This window comes from Paroedura picta, chromosome 10 (assembly GCF_049243985.1).
Source record: "Paroedura picta isolate Pp20150507F chromosome 10, Ppicta_v3.0, whole genome shotgun sequence".
NCBI lineage: Eukaryota > Metazoa > Chordata > Lepidosauria > Squamata > Gekkonidae > Paroedura > Paroedura picta.
The window spans coordinates 82107180-82130663 of NC_135378.1; the positions used below are offsets into that span (position 1 = coordinate 82107180).

At 50.0% G+C, this 23484-nt stretch overlaps 1 protein-coding gene across 3 annotated transcripts in view; it reads left to right on the plus strand.

The window, feature by feature from the left end:
- SLC4A4 (solute carrier family 4 member 4) overlaps positions 1 to 23484 on the plus strand; it is a 176765-nt gene that overhangs the window by 17058 nt on the left and 136223 nt on the right. For all 3 annotated transcript variants that reach the window (XM_077301159.1, XM_077301160.1, XM_077301161.1), the window contains exon 2: positions 15481 to 15554. In XM_077301159.1, coding sequence (XP_077157274.1) covers positions 15481 to 15554 — 74 coding nt within the window. The remainder of the gene's footprint in view (positions 1 to 15480; positions 15555 to 23484) is intronic.

Below are 23484 nucleotides of genomic sequence, written 5' to 3' on the forward strand. Positions count from 1 at the left end.
GGACCAGGCAGAAGGTGATGTGAAAGACCTTGGCATGCAGAAGGTCCCAGGTTCAGTCCCTGTCATCTCCAGTTGAAAGGACCAGGCAGAAGGTCATGTGAAAGACCTTGGCCGGAGACCCTGGAGAGCCATTGCATATCTGAGTAGATAACTGATGGAGCAAGACTCCGATTCAGTATAAGTACACGTGTGTACATGTTGCTAATTAATAACAGAAAGCTGTATTTGATGCTGAGAAAGGTCTGGGTGATACCAAAAATGAAAGAGCGAAAATGTGCGATTGACAATGCATGTGTGAGTCATTCTGAGCAAATTTCCATATAGGTTGTGTTCCGTTTTGGAAGCTCTTTTGTCTCCCTGCAAATAAAAGTCAGTGGGACTTCCCCGGATTTTAATTTCAACCAGGGCTTGGCCAAGAAACTAGTGCTGGATGCCAAACGTGGAACAAGGAACATACAGAGAAGGTCTCTTGCACAGAGGATTTATTTATTTATTTTTACACAACGTGTGTCTTGCCTTTCTGCCTCCAGAAGAGCTAACAAGGTAGCCGACAGCGGAACGCATACGCAATACATTCCCATTTTAAAATCATTAATTTAAATTCACCCCATGGACAATGATCCTCCAGGCCTTCCTGTCCTCTACCATTCCCCGGAGTCCATTTAAGTTTGCACCGACTGCTTCAGTGACTCCATCCAGCCACCTCATTCTCTGTCGTCCCCTTCTTCTTTTGCCCTCAATCGCTCCCAGCATTAGGCTCTTCTCCAGGGAGTCCTTCCTTCTCATGAGGTGGCCAAAGTATTTGAGTTTCATCTTCAGGATCTGGCCTTCTAAGGGGCAGTCCGGGCTGATCTCCTCTAGGACTGAAAATCATTAATATTGACTCGATCGAAAACAGACTTAAATTGCATACAAAATCTATCCCTTCCTCCAGCAATTACAAAGGTGGTTAGGAAGGCGGAATCGCTGTCAGACAAAACATAAAAGTCTTCATCTGTTGGTGGAAGACGGTTGCAAAAAGGAAAAGATGACTCTCTCTGGGGAGAGTGATTGGTGCTACCACTGAGAAGACCCTGGCCTGGATTGCCACCTACCTAATCTCAGAAGTTTATTTTTTCGGGAGGGGGGGGCAAAGAGTAACTAATTGCTCTGATCTGTGATCATGGGGTGTGCTGTCAGAAAAGAGGACACGGGGATGGCGAAAAGACCAAAGTCTGTGCTCTTCTTCCATAAATCAGCCTCTGAACTCTGCTCTGGGACAATTGTGGGGCCCGTAGGTTATGTCTACAGCGTAAAAAGCTATAAAGATAAACCTGCAATAACAGCGCCTCTTGGAATATAAGGCAAATGAGGGCGGGAATGAGAACAAAATGGGCAGGAAACAGCATAGTGCATGTCACAGAGATATTTCTTTAGAAAGTTATTTAGATTTAGGCCCCTCTGTAATCCGTTTTTGTAGCAGGTTGATAATAGGTTTTGTGTGTGTCAGTTCATGTAACTCTGAACAACTGGCTGCTAAAGGAGTTCGTTTAACCGTTCGTACAAAGCTGCTTGCGTCCTGTGGGCAAACTGAGGCTGAGCCGTTTTCGAGGGAAATGTTTTTCTTCCGTTTTCACCTCTCCCTTGCGCTTCCGAGACCCCGTGACATGCTGTTTAAAATGACCATAGTACTCCCTACGTCTCTGCTCCCCCCTGCTCTTTTTCACCATGCGATCTTCCTCGCCCTTCCTCCCTAATGTTCTAAGTTGAGCACTGTTGTGCCAAACCTATAAGGCACTTAAGAGTTAAAGCGACGGCTTTGAGATCCCTGGACTCCACCGAGAGACTGTATTGCTTTAGTGCTATAGCGCTCAACTTCAGAGCGAGGAAGATCGAGGGTGAGTTAGATCGCATGGTGAAAAGGGGAGGGAGAGGGAAGGGGGTGTAGTTCGAAATGGACCTATGCTTCAGAGGTGGTCCGTTAGAAGAAGAAGGTTGGTTCTTATATGCCGCTTTTCCCTACCCGAAGGAGGCTCAAAGTGGCTTACAGTCGCCTTCCCTTTCCTCTCCCCACAACGGACATCTTGTGAGGGAGGGGAGGCTGAGAAAGCCTTGATATTACTGAAGAAGAAGGAGAGTTGGTTCTTATATGCCGCTTTTCTCTACCTGAAGGAGGCTCAAAGCGGCTTACAGTCACCTTCCCTTTTTTTAGCAGAAGGAAATTCACTGTATGACGCTCCTGCGCCTGCATTACTTGACTCGGAACAACAGATAACATCAATTTTAGAACAGTAACATGAAAGAGGTGGCAGAGTACAGCTTCCAATCTCTACTTGGGCACCTGGAGATCTCTCACAGTTGCCGTTGATTTCCAGATGAACTCGAGAGCCAGCGTGACGCAGTGGTTCACAGGTGGTGGGCGCCAGGCACAGTTCTCTCAAAGCTCTCTCAGGCTCAGCTGTCTCACAAGGTGCCTGTTGTGGAGAGAGGAAGGGAGGGCGATCCAGGTTAGATGGGAGTCTAGCAGGAGCTTAATGAGCCAGCATGGTATAGTGGTTAAGAGAGGCAGCTTCTAATCTGGTGAGCCAGGTTTGATTCCTCCCTCCTCCACATGTAGCCAGCTGGGTGACCTTGGGCCAGTCTCAGTCCTGTTAAAGCTATTCTCACAGAGCAGTTCTATCAGGGCTCTCTCGGCCGCACCTACCTCACAGGGTGTCTGTTATGGGAAGAGGAAGGGAAGGCGACTGTAAGCCGCTTTGAGACTCCTTTGGGCAGAGAAAAGCAGGGTATAAATACCAACTCTTCTTCATCAAGATTTTGGGGGGATACGTTTTTGAAAGCCAAACTCCCCTTCATCTCATCTAAAAGAATGCGATCATAAGCCGCTTTGAGACTCCTTTAGGTACTAAAAAGCAAGGTGCAAACAAACTGGCACCCATTCCAGCTCTTCTAAAATAACCACCTTGTTAACGAAAGAGAACAGTCAGACTCCTTAAAAATGTTTCTAAACTAAGCCCTTTTGCCTTCTTCTTGAGCATCAGGAAACGGTTGGGTTCCCTCTCTTAGGCCAGGATGATTTTGCAGGGTCAGGGACAATAAGGGGTAAGAGTTTAGTGTGCCTCGGTCTCCTCTGGTGGGAATTTGGCTTGAAAGCCCCACAGCGTAGGGGTGTCCTGAGGGCAACTTTATTTATATTGCAGAGCTCCCATGACCTGTTTGATTTGTAGTGGAGGGCTGTTAACACGTCCAGCTCCAAGATTTGTGTCCCTGGTGCGTTACAGCTTGGGGCCTCCTCTAGCTGTCTCAGTCTTGTTCACATTCGCTCCCTCAGCTTGTGTTGATATTTCAAGTTGTGCCCATTAATTCTGGTCATCCCAGCAGACTTTTCCTGCATCGATGGTTAATTTCCTATGGCTGATGTATTTAAAGTACTTTTATCATTAGTTCTGATCGTTCTAGCCATAGTCCCTGGTGACTGGCCACAGCAGAGCTCCTTCCCTTGGAAATGTACTGAACTGGGCAGCGTGGGCCGAGCAGCAAATAGAAGAAGAATCATAGAGTTGGGAGGAATCTCGAGGGTCATCTAGTCCAACCCCTGCAAAATGCAGGACATTCTCAACTACCTGCCCATCAGGTGAAGAGTGGTTTTGTAATACCCTGCTTTTCACTGCCCAAAGGACTCTCAAAGCGACTTACAATTGCCTTCCCTTTCTCTTCTCACAACAGACACTCTGCAAGGTAGGAGGGACTGAGAGAGCTCTAAGAGAACTGCTCTGTGAGGATAACTCTAAGAGAACTGTGACTTGCCAAAGGTCATCTGGCGGGCTGCATGTGGAGAAGTGGGGAATAAATAGTATTTATTATTAAGGGGAATTATGGGGTTTTATCATTTTATTCCTTTATCCTTGTAAACCGCCATGGGCCCAGATGGGAACAGCGGCATATAAATCCAAGAAATAGAAAAATGAATAAATAAACCCGGTTCTCCATGCCATGCTGGTTCTTTGGATTAAGTGAGATCCTTGTGAGCTTTGTCACACATGGCTACGTTGGCAGGGCGATGATCCATGTTGTACTGCCTCATTGTCCTCTGGGGAGAGGCCGTCGCTCAGTGGCAGAGTGACTGCTTGGCGTGGAGAAGGTCCCGGGTAAAATCCCCAGCATCTCCAGTTAATAGGACCAGGTAAGGGATGATATGGGACCAAGCCCTGTGAGGAAAGGCTGAGGGACTTGGGAATGTTCAGCCTGGAGAAGAGGAGGCTGAGAGGGGACATGATGGCTCTCTCGAAGTATCTGAGAGGCTGTCACTTGGAAGAGGAGAAGAAGTGGTTCCTGTCGGCAGCAGAGGAGAAGACCTACAGAAATGGCTTTAAATTACGTGTAGAATGGTACCAGCTAGATTTTAGGATCACCCCCCATAATCAGAGTAGTTCAGCAGTGGGATGGGCTGCCTGAGGAGGTGGGGAGCTCCCCCTCACTGGCGGTCTTCAAGCAGCAGTATGACAGATCCTTCTCCTGGATGGTTTTGGCTGATCCTGCACTGAGCAGGGGGTGGGACTAGATGGCCTTGTTAGCCCCTTCCCACTCTGGGATTCTAGGAGTCTACTTCAGCCGTGGAATGGGCTGCCTAAGGAGGTGGGGAGCTCCCCCTCACTGGCGGTCTTCAAGCAGCTACTTGAAAGATCCTTCTCCTGGATGCCTGAGGCTGATCCTGCCTTGAGGAGGGGGTGGGACTAGATGGTCTGTCTGCCCCCTTCCCACTCTAGGATTCTAGGAGTCTAGTTCAGCAGTGGGATGGGCTGCCTAAGGAGGTCGGGAGCTCCCCCTCACTGGCAGTCTTCAAGCAGCGGCTGGACAGATCCTTCTCCTGGATGCTTGAGGCTGATCCTGCATTGAGCAGTCAGTGTGATTCGATGAGGCTTTCTCAACCAGGGGTTCATGAAACCCTGGGGTTTCTCGATGGTAAAAAAGTTGAGAAAGGCCGGACTAGGTGACTTGTAGAGCTCCTATGATTCTGTAAAAAAAAAATCTCAGCTGTTGCAGGTCTGAGTCGACGGTAGTGACTCGGAGGGGCCAAGAATCCAACTTCATATGTGTGCCTTGTAGGTTTATGGTCCCCGTTGTAGAATCATAGAATCATAGAGTTGGAAGGGACCTAATGGGACCTCATGGGTCATCTAGTCCAACCCCCTGCACTATGCAGGACACTCACATCCCAATCGCTCATCTAGTGTAACCTGCCACCCCTTTGCCTTCACAGAATCGTTGCAGGAGTGCTGCCACCATCTGAGCAGGCAGGCAGTCTGAACGACCGAGGGACTGATTCAGTAAAAGACAACGTCATGTGTGGGTGTTAATGGGCATTCTGCTCCAATATGTTCTCAGTGGGCAGCTCTGGGCTCTGCTCTCCTTTCTTGTATGGGGCAGAAACTGGATTGGGGGGGGGAACAGGACAGAACAGACAACAAGAAAGGGAGAACGGGGGATCTGTGTTTTCAAGGATGCACTGCAAGCGCCATCTTCCTTCGCTTTCAGCTGCTGTCGTAGCCTTAATTTTGTCCAGGGTAGGGGGGCGGGGGGGGGGATGGCATTGACACCTTCGTGGGTTTGCAGTGTGGTCCAGGCTGCCTGTGGTCCAAGCCAGAAGCTTTAATTTTAGTCCCTGCAGTGCTGAAGGGGGAAAGGTGACTTGGCACACTCCTTTTTGGCTTGGAAACGGCTTTCTTTAATTAGAGTATTAGCAAAGAGAGGCAGGCCAGCTATTTCTGGTTTCCAGTCGAAAGCTCGCGTAATCCGTTGGGAAAGAATGCATCTAAAAAGTGGTGGGTTTTTTTTTTTCGGGGGGCAGGGGAATGCATCCATTTGGAACAGATTTGATTTTTCTGCATTAGAGTCCAATGCTTATCTGCCCACAGATCTGTTCTGCTAATGGTCTTGTTGTCTGCCGGGCCAAGAAGGGGTTTCCATGAGATCCATCCCTAAAGGATTGCCAGTCTCTAAGTGGGAGCCTGGAGATCTCCACAAAGGACATCGGACCTCTGGACTATGGAGATCAGTTTCCTTGGAGGAAATGGAGGATGAACTCCAGGACTTTGTACCCCACTGAGGTCCCTCTACTGGCCCCCAAGCCTTCCCCCAGTCTCCCGGCATCTCCCCACCTCTTTTTGGCAATCCTAGATATCAGCCGCTATATCATATCATATCATATCTTCCTTCCTTCCTTCCTTCCTTCCTTCCTTCCTTCCTTCCTTCCTTCCTTCCTTCCTTCCTTCCTTCCTTCCTTCCTTCCTTCCTCCCCTCCCCTCCCCTCCCCTCCCCTCCCCTCCCCTCCCCTCCCCTCCCCTCCCCTCCCCTCCCCTCCCCTTCCCTTCCCTTCCCTTCCCTTCCCTTCCTTGGCTGGGGCCAGGATCGAAAAGGTCCTGCTGTCGGTTGAAGCCAGATGCACCTCTTTTGGGCCAGGGACCATCTGCACATTAGTATTGATGGTTTTAGCCCCTGGGGGCGTATCGGGAGAGGCGGTCCCTCCCTGCCAAGTAGATCCCAGTCTTGTAGAGTCCGTTGCAAGATCCGGAATGGCCTACCCACGCCTTACGGGGCCTCAGCGCCAGGGTCCTGCTTTCACTTGCCAGAGCCATAAAAAAACGTGGTGAGATAACGAGAATCAATATCAAGGCCTTTAATCGTCTTTGTTTCCTGTTACCTTTCCCCAGCTACAGATTGTGCATAGAAATTGGGAGTGGAGGAACTCATAGTTAATCTGCTTCTGGCGAAGGACCTGTGGCTCAAGCTGTGATTGCAGCCGCCCTGGGAAAATTCTGCGGTCTTGCACATGCGTGTGTAATTGGAGGCTAATTCGTTGGGCAGCCGTTTCCAGCGTGCAAAGTCTGTTGTAATCATTTTGCCGTTTGCCTTTGTGATAAATTCTGGGGGAGGTGCTCTGCCAGCAAGGACCTGATGCCTGAAAAGAAATGCAGAGTAGTCAGAGGCCGCCTTGAAACCATATCTCTGATTCAGAAGGAAATCCTGATAGTGCCGTTTGGTGGGTTCAGTGCGGGAAGCTCTTGGCACCGAAATCTGTGCTCCGGTTGATTTCCATATCCATTTCCCTTCTGCTAAGCACGGGGACTGATCCAAACGTGCGTAAAGCTCTAAGGTCCCACCCTTCAAATATTTTCTTTAGTTTCCTCTCTTGACCTTCTGAGGTTTTGCAAGGCAATTTCTCTTGCACTCTGAATCCATTTTTCATGCAGGTGGTTTCAGAATATAACCCCATTGCCAATAGGGAGATCTGTCCCTTGCAGGGCACGTTGTGAATGGAAGGTTGGCAACTCTGTGTTGGGGAATGCCTGGAGACTTTGGGGGTGGAGTCGGGAGTGGGTGGGATTTGGGGCAGGAAGGGATCTCAGTGGAGTCCACCTCCAAGCAGTCATTTACTCCAGGGGAACTGATCTTTTTAGTCTGGAGATGAACAGTAATTCCAGGGGATTCCCCAGGTCCCGCCTGGAGGCTGGCAACCTTATGTGAATGTCCACCTTAGGGATCTTAGAACTTTTTTTCTTGTGAGACAGAGACTTATGCTTTTAATATATTAAAAAAAATCTGATGTGAGGCTTATTCAACATGAATTGTAAAATGTGGGAGTCATAGAATCATAGAGTTGGAAGGGACCTCCAGGGTCATCTAGTCCAACCCCCCTGCACAATGCAGGACGCTTACAACTACCTGCCCACCCACAGTGACCTCAATTCCATGCCCAGATGATGCCTCCCCCCAAACCAGAATCCATGGCCAGCCTGGCCTGGAGGAAATTCACCTCCCGACCCCAAGGTGGCGATCAGCATTTCCCAGGGCCACAAGAGCCAAGCTCAGGCACAATCCGTTCTGTCCAGCCACTCCCAATCTGCCTAAGTTTATAAAACCAGCATTTCTGTGGGGTGGCTCTCTAGCCTCTGCTGAACAGCTTCCAAGGAAGGAGTGTGAACTTTCTCATGATCAATCCCCCTCCAGGGCTTCCAGGCTCCCAATTGGCAACGATCCTTACAGATGCAGGAGAAAAAACCCAACCCATTGGCATCTCGCACCCTGGTTTTTACCATAGAGTTTCTGGGGATTCCTAGAGTTTTCTGAGTTTTCCATTAATAAAAACACACACGTTCCCTCCACTCGCAGCCCTCAGGTTGCAGAAAGGATCCTGGTGCCCATGCATGACTTTTCTAGTGGGAGATGGGGGAAGGAAGGCACTTAACATGGGGGGAGGATCTTCGTCGCTGCATGATGACATCACTTCTGGTACGACCCAGCAAGGCTAGCAGCACACTGGGATGAGCAAGTCCTAGAACTAGAACTGGTAGAGTTTGAATGTGCAAAGAGGAGCAGAGCACTGGCATGCTTAAAATAACACAAGAGTTTTAATAACAAAAAGAAACAACTTTGTACAGAAAGAGAGGGGAGGCCTAGTGATCCTATTGTGTTCTGTTTGTCCAATTGTGGAGGCAAGCAGGGAGGAGGTGTACTCAAAAGAGCAGGTAGTCTCCTGTTGAGCCAATAAGGACACTGGATGGGAGAGGAGTTGAAAATGATCAGGAAGCTCCTATCCTATCGATCAATGCTAAATATGCGTCTCCTCCGATGCCCCCTACAGGACACACTTTATATTCTGCTCATTATGCACACTGCGGATCTTGCATATTTCAGCACAATACTAACACTTCTGGGTCACACTGGAAGTGATGTCTTTGTGCCCTTATGATCGGGGCCCTCTTGTTTTCCCAGACATCATCCACCCTCCAACTAGCTCTGAGGAGCATCGGCAAGAATTACAGGGAGTTTGCTTGCTGGTATTGGGCATTTGTTAAGCCTAGCTGTGACTCCTTCTCCAGAACTGATTGATGATAGTCAGAAGCAAAAAAAACGTACTGCCGGGGTGTAAACATCCATCAAGTCACGCCGCTTCCCGCTGGCTGCGATGCTGTTCTTCAACATTTTTTGAACACCCCTCCCCTCCCCCAGCCCGTCTCTGCTTTAAAACCAAAGAACTGGTTCTGCTCAGGCTGTTTCGTGGAGAGCTGTATAAACAGACGTATCAACAGGGACTTAAAGCAGAGTTCTTGTCTATAGGCCCTTTGTCTTGCTTTACCATCTCAAATCCTTTTAGCTGTAGGGAAGAACAGACCGCTGGGTGGATTGCAGAGGAAACGGGCCTCTTTCCTTTCCTGAGAAATGTGACTTAGGGACATGACACTGAGGCCTGTTGTCAGGTCACGGCATCTGAGGGCGTGAAGAGAGCTTGAGGTTTATCTAGGAGTGGTTTCTGTACAAGCAGCTCTTCTAGGGTTGTCACCACTGGGTTGGGAGCTGCTGGGGGATTTGGGGGTGGGGACTGGGAAGGGGCAGGGTTTTGGGGAGGGACAGGACCACTGTGGGGTATAATGCTCTAAAGCAGGGGTAGTCAACCTGTGGTTCTCCAGATGTCCATGGACTACAATTCCCATGAGCCCCTGCCAGCAAATGCTGGCAGGGGCTCATGGGAATTGTAGTCCATGGAGATCTGGAGGACCACCGGTTGACTATCCCTGCTCTAAAGCCACCCTCCAAAGCAGCCGTTTCCTTCAAGGGGAACTGATCTGTGTAGTCTGAAGATCAGTTGTAATTCCAGGAGAACTTCAGGCTCCATCTGGGGGTGTGAAAATCAAGATAATGTCGAAATACACACAGGAGGATATGCGCAAACAAGGAGGAGAACACCTGGCCAATAAATCTTGTAAGTTTCCGAAGAATTCGTATATTTCAGCTGGAGGTCAACATTGAAGTTAGTTGCAAGAAAAGTTTCTTATCAATATCTGCAATATATGTTCCATGTAATATATTTCTAGTAAGGCCTTGGAGCCCTGATATGAAGGAGAAGGAGAAGGAGAAGGAGAAGGAGAAGAAGGAGAAGGAGAAGGAGAGTTGGTTCTTATATGCCGCTTTTCTCTACCCGAAGGAGTCTCAAAGCAGCTTACAGTCGCCTTCTCTTCCTCTCCCCACAACAGACACCCTGTGAGGGAGGTGAGGCTGAGAGAGCCCTGATATTCCTGCTCAGTCAGAACAGCTTTATCAGTGCTGTGACTAGCCCAAGGTCACCCAGCTGGCTGCATGTGGAGGAGGAGCAGGGAATCAAACCCAGCTCGCCAGAGTAGAAATTCGTGCTCCTAACCACTACACCACGCTGGCTGTTGTTCAGGGGGGAAAATAAGACACAGGTGACTTTTGAAAGCAATTATTAACCGTGCCCCTCTTCATCTGCCGTTAGTTCAGAGCATTTCTGAAGCCACACTTAAAAGAAAATCTTAAAATACAAGAGCGTTTTGCCACTATCTTGCTATCTTATGTGCACTGAAAGAACTGGAATTCTACCCTCCCCTTCTATGCAGCAGCATAGTTTGTATGCTAAAAAAAAAAAAAGACTTCAGTTCAATGAAAGCAGGGAAGATTTTTTTTTTAATTGCAGTTTTTCCTTTAAAAAATTGTCCAAAAGAGCGTAGCAGAAGGAGAGCAGGCATATGACCCACAATGAAGAGACACTTTGTAACAGGGATCTATCTACACAGGAAACAGTTCTCTTGGAAACAGTTGTTTTTTCACTGTGCCTGCCTCCTTGCTTCATCATTGTTGCCCCGTTATTTGAGAACAATGGCGAATTCCCTCCCCAAGGGATTGTTAGAATTGCCTTTTGGTCTGTCCATTATTGCAAGTCTGCCAGTCCTTAGGGTCCTAGAGCCAGTATGCTATGAGATGCATGGAGGTTAGAGTGCTAGGGAAGAAGGATGCCAATCTCCTGGCAGGCCTGGACATTTCCCAGAATGACCTCTGATCTCCAGCCTACATAAATAGCTCTTTCTTTCTTTCTTTCTTTCTTTCTTTCTTTCTTTCTTTCTTTCTTTCTTTCTTTCTTTCTTTCTTTCTTTCTTTCTTTCTTTCTTTCTTTCTTTCTTTCTTTCTTTCTTTCTTTCTTTCTTTCTTTCTTTCTTTCTTTCTTTCTTTCTTTCTTTCTTTCCTTCCTTTCCTTCCTTCCTTCCTTCCTTCCTTCCTTCCTTCCTTCCTTCCTTCCTTCCTTCCTTCCTTCCTTCCTTCCTTTCCTTTCCTTTCCTTTCCTTTCCTTTCCTTTCCTTTCCTTTCCTTTCCTTTCCTTTCCTTTCCTTTCCTTTCCTTTACAACCTGTACTCGAGAATCATAGAATCATAGAGTTGGAAGGGACCTCCTGGGTCATCTAGCCCAACCCCCTGCACTGTGCAGGACACTCACAACCCTCTCGCTCCTCCACTGTCACCTGCCACCCCCTTGAGCCTTCACAGAATCAGCCTCTCCGTCAGATGACTATCCAGCCTCTGCTTAAAAATCTCCAAAGATGGAGAACCCACCACCTCCTGAGGAAGCCTGTTCCACTGAAACCCGACATTTCCATAGAATTTTGCCTGAAAATTCTGTGTGTGGGGGTGTGGGGGGGAAAATAATAAATCCATGGTGCATGTAGCCTGGAGATCATGTGATTCCAAGCGATCTCCAGCCTCTACCTGGAAGTTGGCTACTCTAAACCAGCCTTGAGTCCCCGTGAAAAGGATAAAACTATAAAAAAATGCAAAGGAATCCATGGATGAGCCCAGCGGATGTTGCTCTGGAGTCAAAGACTGCGTCAAATGAAAGGGCGGGGAGCAGATAGCAAAGTTCTCGCATTTGAAATCTCGCATCAGCTTAATAAAACCAGAGTCCAGTGGTACCTTTAAGACCAACAAGGATTTATTCAGGGCGTGAGCTTTCGAGTGCTTGCTATTGGACTCTGATTTCATTGTGCTACTTCAAACCAACACGGCTACCCATTTGAATAGCATCACCAGGTAACCGTGTGCTTGTAAGCGCCAGCGATAAAATTCCAGCGCCAGAATAAAAGTCTCGCCCCTGGGCAGCCTGGGTTTTCTTTCCGGCAGCTGTCGCCTTCATCTGCACGGCCAGGAGATCCTGTTTCACTCCTGGGAGGGCCCAAGCAAATTTCCTTTCTGTGCTACGCTAACACACCACCTCCCCTGTTGACCCACATGCTCCCGGTCTCCGTTGCACAACCGTCTCCTTCCCCTTTCTTCTCTCCCTCCTCCCCACTCCCCGCCCCTCCTTTGCTCTTTTTCGGGCTGCTCCGACATCGCCCGGCTGCAAAGGGAGTGGTATTTCGGCCGGGCGCTCCCATTGGCTGGGCTGTGCCGGACCCATATAGGTCCCTCGCCTGGCTGACGTGCCTGCCGGAGCTTGGCGTAACAAGTGCGAGGTTCTTCCTGCAGGTTTCGAAAGGCCAGCCTTGAATGAAAGGCACTGGGGGTTGGTTGCCGCCTTCTCAGCGCGCTGGATTTTCCAGGCCAGAGATTTCTAGGACTGTGGAGAGAGGTCTCAGCTTTTGGCTTGTGTCACAAAACAAAAAAACCCTGTAAACTTCTCGCATACAAAGCTTTTGCAAAGGGGCACATGGTAAGGCTCTGTGGGGTAAGAAACACCAAGAGGGGGAAGGAAGTAGCCGATGAGGGAGGGATTCCCAACCAGGGGTCAGTGGACCCCTGGGGAGTCTGCGGCTTTCCCCTCCTGCCTTAATTGTCTCAGCCACAAGCTATGGAACCGGACGCTCCTGAGCGCATGTTCTCTTGTGGTTTATGCGCCTGCATGCCACCTCCTGCCTCTCCCCCACTCAGTCCTCCTGCAGCCTGTCTTGTTAGCGCAGGTGGCTATGTCACTTCTGGGGGCGTGGCCCACTGACATCACTTCCGGGGCTCCTCAAAGCCTGAAAAATTATTTCCGGGGCTCCTTTATGGTCAGAAGGTTGACAAAGGCTGCAATGAGGAAACCAGGAACGAAGCATAACCAAATGCACTCTGTCAAGTCGCAGCCAATTTGTGGGGGGTTCAAGGCCAGAGGGGGTGTGCTATCCTCTTGGTCCCACATAGCAGGTCTGGGTTACCTTGGTGGTCCAGCATCCAGGTCCTAACCAGGGCTGGTGCTGCTTAGTTGCTAAGGTCTGAAGAGATCCGGTCAGCCTGGACCATCCAGGACGTCTAAGAAGCAGGATTAAATTATCAGGAAAAATTTTTTCACAGTCGGAGTAGTTCAGCAGTGGAATAGGCTGCCTAAGGAGGTGGTGAGCTCCCCCTCACTGGCAGTCTTCAAGCAAAGGTTGGATACACACTTTTCTTGGATGCTTTAGGATGCTTAGGGCTGATCCTGCGTTGAGCAGGGGGTTGGACTAGATGGCCTGTATGGCCCCTTCCAACTCTATGGTTCTATGATTCTATGATTAAAGAAACTGGATGTTTGGAGCTTGCATCGGAGCAAAATTATATTTTGAATGAAATAAATATGTGATTGGCACAGCTCCTTTGTCGCAAACGCTGGGTAATGATGCTGCTTGCATCGTCCAGCTCAGAGAGGATTCTGGGAAACTCCCTGCAAGAAAGGAGTTCCAGGCCAGTTTGGATTTTAAAGCTAACAATCTGGGCCTTGGACTGAGCACTTTAGATCTCCACCTCCTGGTTGGAATTCTTTTGGGGAAGATTTAGGGGTGGAGCCTGGGAAAAGCCAGGTTTGGGGAGGGAGTGTTGCAGAGATGTGACCCCCATAGAGAATGGATCATTGCCGTTTGGAAGTCATTTCAGGTGAACTCCAGGCCTTGACTGGAGGTTGGCAACTCTTTATAGGAGGGCTTTTTTTTAAACCTGGAAGCTGCCTTAGACTGCACGGCACTTGCCAGGAAAGGAATTTTAGGTTCATTGTACACTTCCACCCCCTTGCCCCTTAAACTGTTTCCCCTTTCCGGTGCACCAGCTGGAGGAGGGAAGTCCAGCCTTGGCAAAACTTTCCAAGGGGGAGACTTGCCAAGTCCGCAGTTCACTGCTGTAGCCAAAAGGTGGCAGCACTCCCATCTTTTTAGGCAGGAGAAGCCACTTCCTGATTTCTCTTCAACTCCAGCTTGAGAAATCTGCCTTGACCCAGGGACCCTCTGATGACTGCTGTATGCTATTGGCGGGTGGTGGTGGTGGGGATAGATCCTACTCATACAACCTCCTCTAGGATTGGTGCCTTCCAGACAAGATCTGGAGAACTTCCAGAATTAGAACCAATCTGCAAACTTGAGATTCGTTCCTCTGGAGAGAAGGGCTGGAGGATGGCCTCTGTGACACCGGATCCCACAGGGGTCCTTGTTCTTCCTGAATCTCAAGGAGTTTAGGAGTCGCCTCCTCTCCAGGCTAAACAGACCAAGCACCCCCAACCTTTCTTCATACGTCCTGGCCTGCAAACCCCTCACCACCTTTGTTGCCCTCCTCTGGACATGCTCCATTTTGTCTACATCCCTCTTCAACTGGGATGCCCAAAACTGAACCCAGGACTCCAAGTGAGGCCGAACTAAAGCAGAGCATAAGCTTTTGTGTTCACAGAGCGGAAGAAGTGTGCATCGGATGGGGTGTTTGGGATGGGGGGTCCTTGGATTCTGCGTCTTGCTTTGGGGTGCGGGGATGTAATGGGGCTTGTTGCCAGAAGTCCCCATATAAGCCCAGGGATGCCCATGGATCAGAACTGCTTTGCGTTTGTCCATTCTTGCCCATTGCTGTTCACTTTCCCTTCTCTTCCTTGGGAACGTTTCCCAGGAAGATTGGTAGAAGAACATGCCCTGCCTCCAAAGCCCTACGAGATCCCCGTAAATTGGCTGCAACTTAAGAACGTTTGTGAGTACTGCAAATACCATATGCATGCTAACGTCCGTTCCGTTCATGCACACGGATTCTAGTTGCTGTTGCAAAACCCAGGAATTTTAAAAGTTTGCTACGGGGAAGCTTGGGTGAGGGACTTGTAGGGAGGGGATGGGGAACGCCGGAAGGGAGACAGAGAAAGGGAGAAAGAGGCCCTCCAAGGACCGCATGACACTTATGCAAATGAGGCTCTTGACTCGCCCGGGCTCAGTCTCCGGATAATCCCCCGATGTCAGATTTCCGTAAGGCCAACATGTGACGCGCTGCTTGGCCTCGCAGGGAAGAAGCGTGCCCTGCCGGTATTAAGGGGGCCGGCCGGAGCCTCGGCTGCATCTCTGCTGTCGGGATGCTTGCCCACGTCGGCCGGCGTGGACCCGATGCGTGTCCGTCCTGCCTTCGGGCGGCTCCCTTGTTAGGAGACCTCTGAAGAGCCAGCTGCCCGGTCTCGGGTCCAAGACCCCGTGGGCGCTGGCCTGCTTCTGTCTCTCGGCAAAGGGAAAGTCAGCCAGCTGTCAGTACCGGTCCCTCCCCAGAGGCCTTCGCCGGGATGCCCTCCTGTGGGTAGGAACCGAGCGCCGTGGAAGGGCATGGCGGAGTGTCATCCCGGCGTGAAAGGCGACTCTCGGCTCTCGCCGATCATGAGCAATAGCCTGCAAGTCAACCTTCCCCGGAGCTGGACCAGTTCGAGCACCTCCCTGCAGGAGAAGTCTGAGCACTCTTTCTTTCTTTTCTACTACTATAGGATGGAGGATGAGGCGGTGCTGGACCGGGGGGCGTCGTTCTTGAAACACGTGTGCGACGACGAGGAGGTGGAAGGTAAGGACTCTCTCGCTTCGTTCCGGGTTGTGGCTGGCCGGGTTCCTCAGCCAAGGCACGAAACCCCTTTTCGCCCTGAATTTTCGCGTGGCCCGAATAACGCGCGAAAGCCGCAGGAGTTGAGGATTTGGCGGGGTCTTTAAAGCAAGCGCGCACACCGATCTGTGCCTGTAGGACATTTTGTCTACGCTCTGGCTGCTAGAGAGCCTCTGTGTTTCTGAAATCTCCTGCCCTCCCTCCTCTAGTTCGGCGTGGAGACGGGTTTCGGGTACGTACAATGCTCAGCGCCCAGCGGCAGCTGGGCAGGGATAAAGCAGCCGGCCGTTCGCACGGAGAGCCTGATGCTAAATGAGGCCGACAGAGGTGGCATTGAACGCAGGACTCCGAGGGTCAGGGGCGGGGCCGCCCTCTAAGCGGATCTTGTCTCCTGTGGGATTCCTTTCGTGAGCAGGCCTCAACTTTCCATGCCAAGAGGGGCTTTCCCTCTCTTTCCCCGGCCGCCGGCCTGAAGCGAACACACCAAAGGAGCCGGTCCTTTTCTGCATTCCTTTCAGTCGATGCCAGGAAAGAGCAATTTTGTACTGCGTGCGGCTGGATTTCTTCGTTCTGCATTGAACGATGGATAAGACCCCGGAAACAGCAGTAAACACACTTTGGTGTCCCCTGCAGAGGCTTCAGGTTTCTGCAGATCTTCTTAGAACTACAGATTTACATGAGTGTAAGCAAGCCTTTTGTGGTGCAGAGTGGTAAGGCAGCAGACATGCAATCTGAAAGCTCTGCCCATGAGGCTGGGAGTTCGATCCCAGCAGCTGGCTCAAGGTTGACTCAGCCTTCCATCCTTCCGAGGTTGGTAAAATGAGTACCCAGCTTGCTTGCTGGGGGGTAAACGGTAATGACTGGGGAAGGCACTGGCAAACCACCCCGTATTGAGTCTGCCATGAAAACGCTAGAGGGCGTCACCCCAAGGGTCAGACATGACTCGGTGCTTGCACAGGGGAGACCTTTACCTTTAAGTAAGCCTGTGGTGCTTCCAGAGGGCTTGTCTCACCCAGGAAGTTACTGCGGGACTAACCACAGAAGGAAATTAGGGTGCTGCTGAAAATAGCAGTCATGTGTGTTTGCTTCAAGAAAGGGACTTCATTATTTTTGGGGGGTGTTTTGCGTGCAAATTGAAATTCCATCCTATTCTGCTGCGCAAGGGCGGGGGGTGTCAAGCCGATTGTCTAGAGTTTGCTGGTCTGTGATTCAGGCTGTTAGACAGAGCCTGACAGCCATGGGGAGGGGGGGGGGTTTGCCATGTGACATAACCACTGTCACTATATAATTTCCAGGTACAACCAGGAAGTGGCAATAGGTAGCTCTAGGAATCACCAGAAACACATATGGTGAAACCAATAGAGTTTCTGGCGATTCCTAGAGCTACCCACTGCCACTTCCAGATTGCACATGCAAGTTATGTAGCAAAGTAGAGGTTGGTGACAGAGCTCATTGGTGGGGGCTGGGTCTTACCCCAGCCTTGACATGTTCTCCGCTGTTCTGAAGTAAGACATCCAGAGACACTCCTGGCTTCTTCCTACCTGCCGCCAGGTGTTTTCGACAGGGAATGCAATGACGGAAGCAGAATCTTCCACCAAGGCTGCCTTGTACATTCCTGTCCTGGTCGGTAAAACGCCTACCCACGCATATGCTACGAGAAAACCCAATTTTGCAAGAAGGAAAAGAAAAATTAGAGCCCCACCCTTATCCTTCCGAGATAAGGCACTGGCTCCGTGAATATGAATTCCTGAGATGCTTGTGGCAGCTCCTGTGACTTCATAGGGAAGTCTGGAGGACAGCAGATCTTTTCAGTTTTTTGGCTTGGTTACTGGAAAGGTTAAAGGAAGCTGAGTGGTTTTGTAGAGGTAAGGTGGAGAGAGCCTCTTTGGAGATTCTTAAACAGAGGCTGGAGAGCCATCTGACAGAGAGGCTGATTCTGTGAAGGTTCAAGGGGGTGGCAGGTGACAGTAGACGAGCGAGAGGGTTGTGAGTGTCCTGCACAGTGCAGGGGGCTGGACTAGATGACCCAGGAGGTCCCTTCCAACTCTAGGATTCTATGATTCTAAATTCTGTCTCAACATCCAGAAGAAGTTCCTGACAGTCAGAGCGGTTCCTCAGTGGAACAGGCTTCCTCGGGAGGTGGTGGGTTCTCCATCTTTGGAGGTTTTTAAAGAGAGGCTGGGTAGCCGTCTGACGGAGAGGCTGATTCTGTGAAGGCTCAAGGGGGTGGCAGGTGACAGTGGAGGAGCGAGAGGATTGTGAATGTCCTGCATAGTGCAGGAGGTTGGACTAGATGACCCAGGAGGTCCCTTCCAACTCTATGATTCTATGACTTGGCCTGCTTTTTTGGTTCCTGCAACGGACGGATGGAAAATCAGAAGCTGCTCAGAACGTGCGGGGTGGGAGGCTAATGAGAGCCCTCTCCAGGATATGCAATAGATAGAGATGGGAGGGAACCACAAATGGTTTGTAATAATTGATGGGGCTAAGAGCTTTGGAGCTTTTCAGAGAATCACTCCTCCTCTCTGCAGTTGGAAGAGCTTTCTGAGAACCCCCAGGTGCCCTTAAAACACTCAGTTTAATCTGTGAACTGTTCCGTGGCTCAGGATGCAACCTGGTTCCCTGCTAGCTACCAGTATAATGCAGAAAGCAAGAGGTCAGCATCTCCGGGTTAGGCACCCCAGACCCCCTGGTGGAGGCGGGGCTCCCCTGCTGCCAGGCCCCGCCTCTCTGCCGTTGATCAGCTGACCAGCGAGGGGGCGGCCTACAAAAAATCGAAATCGAAATAAATAAACAAAGAGTGTGGCACATTTTGTGGCAGCGGATCACCACGGCAGCAAGAGCAGAGCGAGGGAAAGACGGTCCTCAGGGTGGCTGCGAGTTCGCCTAGCTCACGTTGACCTTGGAAACAGGGGCTTCCCTGGGCTGCAGCCCCCAGCCACTACCTCTCCCCTCAATTCCGTGGCTGTCTGCTGGATGACCGCGACACATCATCTGAGTAGGCACGTGTCAAAGTGCAGTATTCCTCCTGCAATGCGCCCGAAACGGAACTAGATCAGTGGTTCTCAACCTGGGGGTCGGGACCCCTTTGGGGGTCGAATGAGCCTTTCACAAGGGTTGTGGCAGGGCAAGCAGCTTGGCTGGGAGGGCATCCACACAACAGCCTTGCGGAGTAGATCAAGATAGAGCGTTCGTCTGTCTGGAGCGGCAGGAAAGAGCGAGATTGTCATGGTGGGACAAGAGGTAGAACTGAACTGAGAAACCCCAGGGGAAAAAAAACAAAACAATTTATATACGATCCTGAACAATGGATCTTCATGCCATTGGTCGGTTTTGGTTCAATTTCTGTGAAAGGACCCTTGCATGATTTTATGGTTGGGGGTCACCCCAACAGGAGGAATGTTATTAAAGGGTCGCGGCACTAGGAAGGTTGAGAACCCCTGAACTAGACTGTCTCTTTAATCTTTTTGTCGCCTGCATACCGCACAGCTATTAGTAATATGGAAATTCTAAGTGTGTGAGAGAAAGAAAATGTACACAGCAAAACCCATCACTTTCCCGCTAGTTCCACAGGGCTCCCGAACTCCTGGCGGAGTCTGGAGATATCCTGGATATCGCCAGGCATTTCCCAACTTGTAGAGGGAACCCGAGGAGGGAATATTGGCTTAAAGCGGGAGCGAGAGAGTCAGGCTCCCCCTCCCGCCCCCCTTCTGCCCCTCCCACCGCCTTCTGAGGTTGGCTTCAAGGAAATGGTTGGCATTTGGTTGGCATGTGTTTATAAAGTTAAGATAAACTTTCCTCCCCAGAGTGCCTGAGCAGGAAACACTTGACGCCGTTTCTCAATGGGACTTTGTCTCAGCAGCCTTTCCCCCCTTTCTTGTCCCGCTGAGCTTTCCCATGAGAACAAGGCCCTAAGCAGCTATTGTCCTCCCTTGGCTGGCCGGTGGGGCAGAGCCACCTCTGGCGGGTGCTGCTGCCGAATGCGCCCGAGGGTCGTTTTCCAGAGAAGTACGGTTCTCCCCAGATGTAGGAAGTAGTCACCCAAGACAGTCCCCCACCGCAGGCTCTGAAAGTCCCTTGCCTTGGTGGTAAAGAAGCTGAGAAGGGCTGTTTTAACTGACGATGCCGGGGATTGAACCTGGGACCTTCTGCATGCCAAGCAGAGACTCTTCCACTGAAATATGGCCCCTCCCCATGGCTCTCCAGGGTACAACCCCCCAGCTCTTCTTCTTCAGCTTAATTTCCTTTAAGCCACAAGGGGGGATTTGCTCTCTTAGAATTCCGATGTCAGGTCTCCTCTGTCCCACGGAAGGCCTTCCACATACCCATTTCCATTTCTTGCCTGAACAAAAATTACGCTTTGCTTTAAAAATAACCGCCACGCCAACATTGCTGGAGACTGACTAGATCAGGGGTAGTCAAACTGCGGCCCTCCAGATGTCCATGGACTACAGTTCCCAGGAGCCCCTGCCAGCATTCGCAGTTTGACTACCCCTGGACTGGATCCTTAAAGCAAGTCATCGTCATTAAAAAAAACAAAACTCTTGGGGTGGGCGTTGCATTGAACATGCCACAAATGCCAAGGGGGAAAAAGATTCCAGCTTTATATTAAATATTTCTGTTTGGTATGTAGAGAAGCACAGTGGCAATAAATAGTCTGGAGGGAAAAAGAAGAATGTTAAAGCAATGTACTGTTTCATTCGTTTCACCCTTTGTGTACCACTGGGGTATAAAATGACTCCGATGTTTGCAGAATAGACCTTCCTTTTTTCAACCTTTGGATCATGGAGGTACCCCTGAAATATTTTTCAGGCTTTGAGGAACCTTGGAGGTGGGGACATCCCTTGGAGAAGTAAGATGTGGGAGCCAGCCAGCCAACCGATCAATCAATCAATCAATCGATCGATCGATCGATCGATCATTTATTGTTTCCATTATGGAGAAAGGGAGTAGGCCTGTAGAGCAACAGGGGAGGGGGATTCCAAAGACGTCTAGTGATCTCAGCGGCCATCTGGGCTTCTGGGAAGGGCCACGTAACCCCTGGTGAGATTTCACGTAGACAAACAAGTGCAAGGGAAATGCCACAGGGCTGTTGACCTCCTGCAGGTTGGGAATGGGATTGCGGAAGTTTTCAAGCAAAGTTTATCTTGTTGCTTGGAGGTCAGTCTAATGCCCTGTGGTAGAGCAGCCCCTCTCAACTTTTTTTTACCGCTGAGAAACCTCTAAAACATTCTTCAGGCTTCGAGAAACCCCTGAAGGGGCAGGATTGTGCAGGATATGGTTGGGGAAGCAGAGCTGTGGACACGCTCACCTGAAGCCCCTCCGCCAGTTTGGTGTAGTGGTTAGGAGTGCGGACTTCTAATGTGGCATGCCGGGTTCAATTCCCTGCTCCCCCACATGCAGCCAGCTGGGTGACCTTGGGCTTGCCACGGCACTGATAAAACTGTTCTGACCGGGCAGTGATATCAGCGCTCTCTCAGCCTCACCCACCCCACAGGGTGTCTGTTGTGGGGGGAGGAATGGGAAGGCGACTTCTTCTTCTTCTTCTTCTTCTTCTTCTTCTTCTTCTTCTTCTTCTTCTTCTTCTTCTTCTTCTTCTTCTTCTTCCATCCTCTCCGGGCCCATCACTGGCCATTTGGGGAGTGGTCGAGAGGCTGACATGACCACCTATGGTTATATCACCCGATAAATGTTTAACAAATTTTTAAAATATATAAAAAATGAATTCACTCCCACCCATTCGGGAAATCCTCCCAGAACCGTTAAGAAACCCCAGGGTTTCATGAAACCCTGGTTGAGACAGCCTGCCCTAGAATGGGTGGGATCTATTGCATTAGACCCCCACCTCTCCCCAAATTCTGCCGTCCCCCTGCTCCACCCACAAATTCTCCAGGAATTTGTCCACCTGGAGCTGGCAACCCTAGCCAAGATAGGTGGTAATAGCATTGCTGGATAATGGCTGGTAACCAGTGTGAGAAGGGGGGTGGGTAATTTGATTGCCAGGTCCCTCCCAACCACTGGCGGGGAATGGGGGCATAGGGCTGTAATTCCTGGTCGGGAAATTCCTGCAAAGTTTTGGATAGAGACTGGGAAGGACTGGGATATCATTGTGGTTCAAAGCCATAAATTCCCCCCTCCAAGGCAATGGTTTTCTCCAGGGGAGCTGATCTCTATAGTCGTAAAACAAGCTGTAATTCCAGGGAATCTCCAGGTCCCACCCAGAGGCTGGCATTCCTAGGGGTCATGGGTGTTATGCTAACTTTCCAGGTGGCATTACATCACTGGTCATTTTACCATAGACCTTCCGGCGATTCCTAGAACTCCGTGATGTCATTTCTCGTTTTTTCCCCAGAAGTGATTTGACACTGCTTGATTGATGCTGGTGATTTTTAAATTCCTCACCACCACTCCAAGCAGTGGCAAAAAAGATAGGGGGGGAAAACTCAGTCTGGGTACAATCTAAGGATTGCAAGAATCTCTGCCTTAAAACCATAGATGACAGATGTCACGCTGTCACTGACAGCAGCTCCCCATGTCCTTCCCCCCTGCTAGTTGGCAGACTGGGCTGGGGTGGGCCCAGGGCTTTTTAAAAAGGAAAGCAGTCCCTCATAGCACACTGCTGCAACACACCTGTGCATTTTTCTTCTTTGCCGGCACATGCTTTGTTGCCTAGAATAACATCCTATAACATTTGCTGTGCATCCCTAGCAGAGTTTGCCCCCTTGTGAATCCATTGACTTCACATAGGGAGGAGAAAATCTCAGAAATATGCATTTGACTAGTACAGAGATTCCGGGGAACCGTGTGGTTATGTGAGAGCTCCTCAGGGGTTACACGGACTTTCCCAGAAGTTTCAGTGACTAGTGACACCACTAGACGTCTCTGAAGTCCCCTTCCCTGTTGATCTATGAAACTAGTCTCTTCCTCCGTGATGCAAACAGTAAATGATTGACTGATTGATTGGCTGGCACTCACATCTTACTGCTGCACCCACTTCTCTGAAGGGGCATCTAATCATTTCCGGGGTTCCTCGAAGCCTGGGAAATATTTCAGGGGTTTCTCCACACGTCAAAAGGTGGTAAAAGGCAAGAGTTCTGAATTTCTTCACCAATTTCATTATGGAATTGCAAATTTCCCCCCTGAACCATATGTTGCGTATATTTGGCCCCAGGTGAGCCATGACTCGGAAGAAGGACGTGTGTTCGGCAAGCGGGAAAGCACAGATCTTTCTCAAATTGTCCTCTAGGGTTATGGAGAAATCATTCTTGTGCAACACATAATGGAAAGTACTGAGGGGATTGCACTTCCTTGTGACCTTGTAGGTGAGCCCGATAACCATCGCGGTGTGTAGGGATCACACCCTTTGTTTCTCCCTGACCCTGTGCATCTTAGGTAGAGTCATAAGCCTCGACAAACACATGGCCTGTTTCTCACTGTTGACCTATTTTTGCACTCCTTGGAGTCTTTGTATTCTTGCTTATAAAGAGAGAGCGCTCATATGTTTGCACCGGAAGCAGAAATAAAGAGTAAAGTTGCAGTGTGCTGACATGACTTCCTGGGGCGATGCAGTAGGAATTTCTCAGATCTGTATAGTTTTACCATAGAGAACTGAGAAATTCCTAGAGTGACGCTACAACATCCCTTCCAGATAAGTCAGCCATGCCCTGCTTCCTGTCATAGTGCTGTCAGCTTTAAAACAGTTCTCCTTGACACACGATAGATGCATTTTAGAAACAAAGTTGGCAAGTTTAGATTTCTGAAAACATAGGCCAGGCTTTCTCAACCAGGGTTTCGTGAACCAGGGTTTCTTGACGGCCTTGGAAGGGTTTTCTGAATGGGCAGGAGCCCCCCTCAAAATGGCCCATGATGGGCCTGGAGGGGGTAGGAAGAGGAG